General features: G+C 41.0%; 1 protein-coding gene across 1 annotated transcript; it reads left to right on the top strand.

Annotated features, from left to right (window-relative positions):
* The first annotated feature begins 618 nt into the window (after positions 1 to 618).
* On the top strand, positions 619 to 5,327 carry LOC109577042 (mamu class II histocompatibility antigen, DR alpha chain). Its single transcript, XM_019985772.2, has 5 exons — positions 619 to 791; positions 2,801 to 3,046; positions 3,479 to 3,760; positions 4,054 to 4,219; positions 4,913 to 5,327. The coding sequence occupies exons 1-4, from the start codon at positions 713 to 715 to the stop codon at positions 4,206 to 4,208; spliced, it is 762 nt and encodes a 253-aa protein (XP_019841331.2). The 5' UTR covers positions 619 to 712; the 3' UTR covers positions 4,209 to 4,219; positions 4,913 to 5,327.
* The last annotated feature ends 4,672 nt before the right edge of the window (positions 5,328 to 9,999 follow it).

Raw genomic sequence — 9,999 nt, 5'->3', positions numbered from 1 at the left:
TCCATCTCTCTCCAGCTTTGGGTGTGTTGGAACCCAGTTTCTCCTCCAATGTTCTCTATATACTAAAGAGCCAAGGATCCCAAGCTCTTGGACAGAATTGGCCACCTTGGAGTTTAAGACACTTGAGGAGAATCCTCAAGTAAAAAGTGGCATCTTAAGTGAAGCTCTGTCACTCGGCACTGCCAAGATTCAGGCATTCCTCATAGCCTGACATTGTACCTTGTCTTTATATGATCTGTTGTCCCTTAAATAAATTCCCCAGCTGTCACAGCACAGAACCGTGATTTGCCATTAACTCTCACCTTAGGATACTCCCATTGATTCTATTCTCACTAATGTGCTTCAGGTAGATCCCTTTCTAGAACTTGGCTTGAGTTGGAAGAGTCTGTGGATGATTGCCCACTATTCTTGAAAACTCAGTTTTTCATTCTTTTTGTTTGGTTGTGAGTTTGTTTGGTTAATTAAGAAGTTCCTTTTCATTTAAAGCACACAGCTTCTCCTTTCCTGGACCCTTTGCCAGAGTGTTTCCCTTAGCAGCAGCAGTGTCATCTCAAAAGATTTTTCTGATTGGCTGCAGCTCAACTGATTTTAAATTTTTAATCAGTCAGATTCTATGACACCCTACATTCTCTTTTCTCATATTCCTGTCTGTTCTAATCCACCTTGAGCTCTCATCAAGACACTGACTCTCATCGAGACACCGAAGAAGAAAATGGCCATAACCAGGGTCCCAATATTAGGACTTTTCATCACTGTCCTGATCGGCCTACAGGAATCGTGGGCTATTAAAGGTAAGTGCTGAGAGAGTTCAAAACTAGGAATAAATAAGTTCTGAGAGCTTCGGAGAAATGAACTGTGGACATTTGCAAGACAGTCTTTAGAATGAAAGAGAAGTGTGATAGGTGTTATGTGGGTCTAACTCTAGAATTATAATAAATTGTAATTGGAAGAGTTCTCTCCTCACCATGAATTGGAGTAAGTAAAACCAAGAAGTACAACTAAAATTAGAGGAGCAAAATTGAGCTGTGTACTGATTCATGCTATTGACTTTGATATAAACCAAACTTGCAGGGAGATATTTTCTGACAGGCATTAACAAGTTAACTTTCTGTACTTTCATTTTTCATTCCTGGAAAATTAGTAAAAGTTAAAACATCCCTGTAATTTTGTGAGGATTAAATCAGAAAAAATATCAGAATTTCTTGGCACCTGTTCTAAGCTATTTTTACCTTGGTAGCTATTTTTTGGCCTATGAATCCCATCAGCCTATTTGGAGCACAATATTATATTGAAGACCATTATAAAGGAAAGCCATCAAAAAGCAACCATCCACCCAAGGGAGGGGGAAGGGCAGATATGCTGATATGAGTCACATTTAATGGACAGCCTCTTGGGACAGTAACAGCCCCAATTAGAATGGAACTTACAGGGCTCTTTGGTCACTATTGCTTAGTAATATTTCCCAGAGAGTGGAAAAATGAGTAAAAAGTGAAGAATCTGATGTTATTCTCTCCCATCTTCAGAGCAAATATTGTGTGGGTTTATTATGGAAAAATATTCCTCACCTGGAGTGACCCCCAAAGAGGGTGGCAAGGTGGCAGATAGGCTGGAAATAAGTAAAGACTCGTGATGACAGATGTAGGTTTCTATTGCCCAGAAAGAGCCATATATGAGGATGCCTACCATAAAAGATAACTTCCCCTGGAGTGAAAAGAGGAAGTTAGAATGTGTGTGTGTGTGTGTGTGTTTATAGCTGCAAATGCGAAATAAATCCCTACGTTTATCAATGTACAGTTGGAGTTTAAAACCCACCTCTCATTTGCATACACCACAAAGGCAACATACTATTCAATTGTAGCTTTCTTATTTGAAATCAACTATTCCTTTAGTACAGATTATTCTCCCTGTCAACCATAATAGAATGTGTCCCTTAATGACAGTCTAATTTAAAGATCTTTAAGACATAAGGGAATGGTGATGAGGTCAATCCAAATATAATCATCCCCTCAGAGGGATGCAGGATGTGGGTATGGATACAGAAAAGTCAGTGCTCTACAATGCTACAAGGTCTCACACTTAATTATTTGGGTACCATCATCTCCATTCATACATTTCATGGCTCTGGTCCTTAAACACAAAGCTATTTCTGATGCTAAAGTGCTTGCTGTAGTCCTGATGATATACTAAGAAATTACTTAAAACTAGTCTCATTTCATCTTAAAAACAAACCCAGCAAAGAAACAAAACCACAGTACAATATAATAGAAAACCTACATACAAGTAGATAAAGTGATCTACTCAAGATCACTAGGTGGCTGAATGAGAATTTGCGATTTAATTTCATTCCAAGTTCATATACAACTTTTTAAACAGTGTTTCTTCTTAGAGTTGCAGTGCTCTGAGACATGCCCTGGGATTCTGGCTTAAGGAGATTTAATTTCTAAGTCAAGAGTGTGAGGGAACATTTCTCTTATAAGCGCTGCTACTGATTTCTAAAGAGGGAATCATTTCTCAGTCAGTAACATGGATTCAAACAAAAGCTTCATGAAACTCTGGGTTTTCAGCCCTCATTTCCTTCAGCCCTCACACTGTCCCTTTGCTTCTCCACCCCTAGCTCTGCTCAACACGAATGTCCTCCACGCAGGCCTTGTCTTCCAACTTATCCCTACTCTCCATCACTCCTTCCCACATGGCCCTCTCTTTCTACCACCCCGGCCCACATATGTGCATCTCACATCCTGGGTTCTTCTCCATCTTCCTCTCCTGGTTCCCACCCTGACCCCCTTTCTTGTCTTTTCAGAGAATCATGTGATCATCCAAGCTGAGTTCTATCTGAAACCTGAGGAATCAGCCGAGTTTATGTTTGACTTTGATGGTGATGAGATTTTCCACGTGGATATGGGGAAGAAGGAGACGGTGTGGCGGCTTCCAGAATTTGGACATTTTGCCAGCTTTGAGGCTCAGGGTGCCCTGGCCAATATGGCTGTGATGAAAGCCAACCTGGACATCATGATAAAGCGCTCCAACAACACCCCAAACACCAATGGTACCTCTGCTCCAGTCCTCCTAGACTTGGGAATTGTAGCTTTAAACAGATGCTTGAGCTCTTTGTGTTTTGTTACTGAGACTTTCCCCTCAGGGCCTATTATTGTCGTATGCAAACCCCACATTCTTATGCCACCAGCCCAAGAACTTCAGGAGTTTTCTCCTTTCTTGATGTGCTAAGATCTTGTCTTTGGCAACCACAGTCTGTCATAAAGCCTTTGCCCTGAGTCCATGCTGGGGGAGCCAGGAATGAGGTCCTTGAATATGTTATGCCCAGTACCGGTTCCCTTTTCATGGGGGAGGGAATAACAGCTGGGTATCTGAGACCATGGCATATATTCCCAAGACAGTTTTAGCTGCTATGTCAGCCTCGATGGGACGAAGAGGGGCAGGGCTAAGCAGGGAAGGCTAATTTCTGTTGCTTGTCTCCCAGTTCCTCCAGAAGTGACTCTGCTCCCAAACAAGCCTGTGGAACTGGGAGAGCCCAACACACTCATCTGCTTCATTGACAAGTTCTCCCCACCCGTGATCAGTGTCACATGGCTTCGAAATGGCAAACCTGTCACTGATGGAGTGTCACAGACGGTCTTCCTGCCCAGGAATGACCACCTTTTCCGCAAGTTCCACTACCTCCCCTTCCTGCCCACAACAGAGGATGTCTATGACTGCAAGGTGGAGCACTTGGGTTTGAATGAGCCTCTTCTCAAGCACTGGGGTGAGTACCGTCCTTCAGTCTCCTTTACTTCATTGTTCCTCCTGTGATGCGTGTGTCTGGTCCTTAGGGACCCCGAGGATCTGCTTCACGACTGCTCCAGTTCTGGTTTCTGGTCTTCTCCCATTGCTCTGCTTTCCGCTCTTCTCGTCTATAATTCCCTGACATTGTCCTGTCTTCCTCTCATTTAATTGATGAAAAAAAAAAAATCTTTTGACTAAGTATCATATATTTTGTGCTAAGTGCTGCTCCCTACCACATGCATTTCTTATGTACTCTGACTTATTTTTCCCCAGAGTATGAAGCTCCAGCCCCCCTCCCAGAGACCACAGAGAATGCAGTGTGTGCCCTGGGCCTGATTGTGGCTCTGGTGGGCATCATTGCAGGGACCATCTTCATCATCAAGGGCGTGCGCAAAGCCAACACCGTTGAACGCCGAGGGCCTCTGTGAGGCGCCTGCAGGTGAGTCTGCTGTGGTCAGAGGATGACATCTCTGGAATGATTCAAGCGGAGGAAAAGAGTGAGGAAAAGGACATGCGATGCCTTTAAAGGAAAACCATTCCAAAAGTCATGGCTCCTGATTTATCACAATGGACAGAATCAGACATTGTCATCATCTGATATTCCAAAGCCCTGCATTCCTACACCCCATTCCATACATGTCACCAAAGATCATGCCTTCAGTCTTGGAAACTATCTCCAGTACCCAAAATAGTTGTTTCACATTAAAATAGTGAGTCCAATGATCTGGGAAAGCCAACCTCAAGATTACAACACTTCCTGGCTTTATATTTCCTGAGATAAGACATCAGCTTTGAAGCATTTCCAGAGTGTCACTTTTTGGGGGTTTAGGGTAACTGTATGAAGTGGAAATGTCTTGGAGACCCATGCCTGCTTTTGCCCCTCCGTTCTGGAAAAAAAAAAAATGGTGTCAGAAGATCTAAGAGAAAATGAAACATGGCCTGCTGCTTCATTCTTTCACGGAAGGTAGGAAATAGCAGTTCATGTTGAAAAGGTTGCATTTATGAGAGGTCACACAAATATTAAGAGACTTTTCCAAAGTCAGGGGTTAAGGAGTAAGAGTAAGGAATCTGAAGATAAGAGCTCAAAATATTCGTTTTAAACTCTATAGTAACTATGTGTGTTCTGCTACAGGTAATGGACTTTGTTACAGAGAAGATCAATGAAGATATTTCTGCCTTAATAGCTTTACAAACCTGGCAATTCTCCAATTGTTCACCTCACTGAAGACCACCATGCTTCAGCACTTCCCAGTCCTTTACTTACCCTAAGAGTAAGATGCCTTCCACAATCTCCAGATTCTAATCTCTAGTTATTCCCTGTCTACTGCTCCTTCTTGTATTGGTTTTCCCTCCATTTTCCACTGTCTTCTTATTATCACCATGTAATGCCTTTGGAATGGACCCCATAGGATCCTTTTTTTTCCTGCTACAGAACCTTTGGAAAGTTCTATGGGTGCATCTCTTGTACACTTATTACTTGGAGTTTCTTCTAACTGTGATTGTCATTTTTCTGAATACAGTAAACTTCAAGTGGGTCTCAGGTTGAAGTTTTTGGTGTCTGAGTCAGTTCTTCATGGAGGCTGGGGAATATAGGTGATCCTTTCATCTTCAAAAGTCTAAATGGTGAATGTATCTTATAGGCTTTCTCGTTAATCAGAAATATCCTAGTTCATTAGAACTCTAGTCTCATTTGGAGGATCTGCCAGCAATCCAGTTCTCATGGTCTGGTCCTCATCTGGAAAACACTAGAGTAAGGTTTATTTGTTGAGAGATGACTTAACAACAGGTTCATAGTCTGGTTGGGATTCTTATGCCTCTGAATCAATGAGATATTTGGATCATGAATAGAGTGAATCTCAAACCTTAAGGCAGATTCTGATAATGGAGGACACAGATGGTGGGGAACAGATGGTGGTGGAGTGGTGAGCACAACAGAAGCTCATCCATATACGTAAGAGGGTTGGCATATTAGCACCGTGCATTTTAGGCTTAAGGAAGGATGAGATTGGACACTGAGGATTGGCATTGACTATTTTCTCAACATGCATGTGTGTGTGCTAAGTTGCTTCAATCATGTCCAACTCTGTGCAACTCCGTGGACTGTAGCCCCCCAGGTTCTTCTGTCCATGGGGATTCTCCAGGCAAGAATACTGAAGTGGGTTGCCATGCCCTCCTTCAGAAGATCTTCCTGACCCAGGGATCAAACCTACGTCTTTTGTCTTTTATGTCTCCTGCACTGGCAGGTGGATTCTTTATCACTAGCACCACCTGGGAAGCCCTTTTCTTAACATGTGGTGGTGGTGGTTTTGTTGCTAAGTTGTGTGCAACTCTTGCAACCCCATGGACAGTAGCCTGCCAGGCTCCTGTGTCCATGGGATTCTCCAGGCAAGATTACTGGAGTGGGTTGCCATTTCCTTCGCCAGGGGATCTTCCCAAATCAGGGATCAAACCCAGATCTCCAGCATTGCAGGCAGACTCTTTACCTTTTTTTAACATAAACTTTATCTTTTCTTAACATAGACTGAAGCTAATTTGTATCACATTGAATTATTATGAAAATAAATAAATAAATAAAAATGCAAGCAAATTTAGATATCATGCTTAGTGATAGTAATATTCCATATATTATAAATTCCACTATTTTTCTTCAAAATTTTAAGAGAAGCAAAACAAAAGCAAGCCAAATCAAGGCAGCATGACCTCAAAAGGATAGCAGAATATGCCATCACAAAATATGCCTCTTTGGCATAAAGATTATTTTGAGCCAATAGGTGATTTTAAATAATAGAACTTAAATTATTTGTTGCCTATAGGAGTCTACTATAGTAAATACTTCTGGTTTAGTAGAAACTCAAATACAAAAAATTAAGCCACTTGGCTAAAAGAGATTAATCCCTCTTCCCATAAAGTATTTTATTTGGTACCAAATGGTTTGGTTCTTCACAGCCCTAATTAGATGCATATTTCAGTCTCTGGGTATTTTCCTTCTGATAGTTATCAGTTGTCCCCCTGATGAGCTGTGTTCTCTCAAGGGTCTTACAGGTATTCACGGGAACTCTAATGCAGTAATACATCGGAGATCTCATTGTGCTTTGAGAAACAGGAACATGAACAATAGGATGAACAGCAGAAAAAACTTCTTCAAATGTGATTTCGTAACCTCTTAATTTCACAGTGAAATGAGTTACCCTAATGATGACTGAGAGTGTGCTAGTAACAAATATCAAAACGTGAGAGGATGCCCGAAAGGGGAGAGACTGTTAAAGTGATTACACAAGGAGGCCATTAGACTGAGGTGGCTCAAATGCCTTGGTAACCGACATAAGCAAGCCTAAACCCAAGTCAGTTCTAATACCTGTTAATGCACTCATATCCCAGAAAACGAATTTATGAACAACCAATCACAAACACCCACTTAACGCTTTTTCAACTCAGGCAGCCACTTAAGTTATAGCTAGTCAAATAATTTTCTTTCTTTCCTTCTGCCTCGGTTCTATAAAAGTTTTTTCCCCAACTTGTGTTCGTGGCGTGCTCCTAACCACTTTTAATTTGGCACTGCTGGATTTGAGTTCATGTTCCCTCAAATCAACTCTTGAAAACATTTTGATGGGCCTCAGCTTATCTGATTATAAATGATGTTGTATATTTAATTTTTGTTTAATGCCTTCATCGCAAAGTAGATTTTTTGGTTGGTTTTGAATTCTTAAGCTTTGATGAATTTTCTTGATATTTGTAGCAGGGTTTTTTGAGGGTGGGGAGCATACCTTGGAATCAAAGTGATACTATTCATGGTAGCATCCAAAAGATGACAATTATCAAGGAATAAATCTGATAAAAATGAGTAAGATTTCTATAGTTAAAACGACAAATCATCATTAGGAGAAATTAATGGATCTACATAAATGATTTGAATATAAAGTTTGGAGAAAGTAAGAGTATTTTAAAGATAACCAGTTGTCTCTAAATCTATATTCAATAAAAAATAAATGGGAAAACAATGGAGACAGTGAGAAACTTTATTTTGGGGGGCTCCAAAATCACTGCAGATGGTGATTGCAACCATGAAATTATATGACGCTTGCTCCTTGGAAGAAAAGCTATGACCAACCTAGACAGCATATTAAAAAGCAGAGACATTACTTTGCCAACAAAGGTTTGTCTAGTCAAAGCTATGGTTTTTCCAGTGGTCATGTATGGATGTGAGAGTTGGACTATAAAGAAAGCTGAGCACCAAAGAATTGATGCTTTTGAACTGTGGTGTTGGAGAAGACTCTTGAGTGTCACTTGGACTGCAAGGAGATCCAACTAATCCATCCTAAAGGAAATCAGTCCTGAATATTCATTGGAAGGACTAATGCTGAAGATGAAACTCCAATCCTTTGGCCAATTGGTGTGAATAACTGACTCATTTGAAAAGACCCTGATGCTGGGAAAGATTGAAGGCAGGAGGAGAAGGGGATGACAGAGGATGAGATGGTTGGATGGCATCACAAACTCGATGTACATGAGTTTGAGCAAACTCTGGGAGTTGGTGATGGACAGGGAAGCCTGGAGTGCTGCAGTCCATGGGGTCGCAAAGAGTCGGACATGACTGAGGAACTGAACTGAAATGAAAAATCTCATTAACATCATGGCAAGGGATTTTGTTTGCTTGATTCCTTGCTAGTTTTATTTCTTCAGTGTTTTGGGGTTTTTGGTGGTGGTAGTGGTGGTGTGGGAGGACTGCCAAGCTGATATTAAAAGTTTACATGTAAATACTATAGTCTTAGATTGGCCAATAAAATTTTGAAAAATTAGGAAAAAAGCTAGGAGAAATAAATACAAGATAATGAAAGCTATATGAGTTAATGTTGTTATATATTAATCTAGGGTGGTGTTGGCTCAAGTATAGACAAACTGCACAACAGAACAAAAAAATTCTAGAAACAGAGCCCCTCACAAACACAATGCTCTGGTCCATAGTGAGACTGCAGAGCAATGGGGGAAAGAGGGTCTTTTCAATCAAAGCCACTAGGTCATTTGAATGTCTATTTAAGAAAAGTTACTGTGACACATACTCAAATGTCAATAAAAACCAATTTCAGATGGATTGAACAAATTTAGTAAAATTTAACATTGAAGCAAACCAGGCCTTGGATTTCAATTGCTGGATAATCTAAATTTATTTATCATATGTACGGCTACACAGATTGTCTATTTTGAGTCAGCTGTGGTAAATCATATAGGTAAATCATATGGGCTTTCCTGGTGGCTCAGAAGATAAAGAATCTGCCTGCAATGTGGGAGACCCGGGTTTGATCCCAGGATTGGGAAGATCCCCTGCAGAAGGAAATGGCAACCCACTCCACTATTCTTGCCTGGAGAATCCCATGGACCAAGGAGCCTGGTAGGTTACAGTCTATGGGGTCACAAAGAGTCGGACACAACTAAGTGACTAACACACTTTCATGCGGTAGATTAAAGAAGACTACAAATTCTTTGGCATTTACCTCATGAAGACATAGATTATATATCCCTTCCCCATAAATCTGGACTGACCTGTACTCCCTTAGATCATTAGAATGTGATGGAAAAGACTCCACACAAATTTTGAGGCTAAGTTTTACTTTCCTCTCTTGGGAGTCCTGAGCCATCAGGTAAGACATTTGTCTTCATTGCTGATGGGGCCACATGGGATTCCATGCAGGAGAGTGTGTCCAGTGTCCCAGAAGAGCCTCCAGAGGACCCCAGCCCCAGTCACTGTCTGATTGTAGCCACGCAAGACACTTTCCGTGAAAACCACCCACTAAGCCCAGTCGGCTCCCTGAACAGAGAACAATCCTCAAACAGCTCTAGTTTTAAGTCACTAAGTTTGGGATGATTTGTTACACAGAAATAGATCATAAAATGTAATGTTTTTCAGTGAATTTCACCTAAAATATCAAATCTACTGGCACAAAATTCTTTATATTGCCCCATACATGGAACAACAGACTAGTTCCAAATAGGAAATGGAGTACATCAAGGCTGTATATTGTCACCCTGTTTATTTAACTTATATGCAGAGTACATCATGAGAAATGCTGGACTGGAAGAAGCACAAGCTAGAATCAAGATTGCCGGGAGAAATATCAATAACCTCAGATATGCAGATGACACCACCTTTATGGCAGAAAGTGAAGAAGAACTAAAGAGCTTCTTGATAAAAGTGAAAGAGAGTGGAAAAGTTGGCTTAAAGCT

Source organism: Bos indicus, chromosome 23 (assembly GCF_029378745.1).
Source record: "Bos indicus isolate NIAB-ARS_2022 breed Sahiwal x Tharparkar chromosome 23, NIAB-ARS_B.indTharparkar_mat_pri_1.0, whole genome shotgun sequence".
NCBI classification, from domain to species: domain Eukaryota; kingdom Metazoa; phylum Chordata; class Mammalia; order Artiodactyla; family Bovidae; genus Bos; species Bos indicus.
Note: the sequence above shows the minus strand (reverse complement) of the source record. Positions and strands in the feature narration are given on the sequence as shown.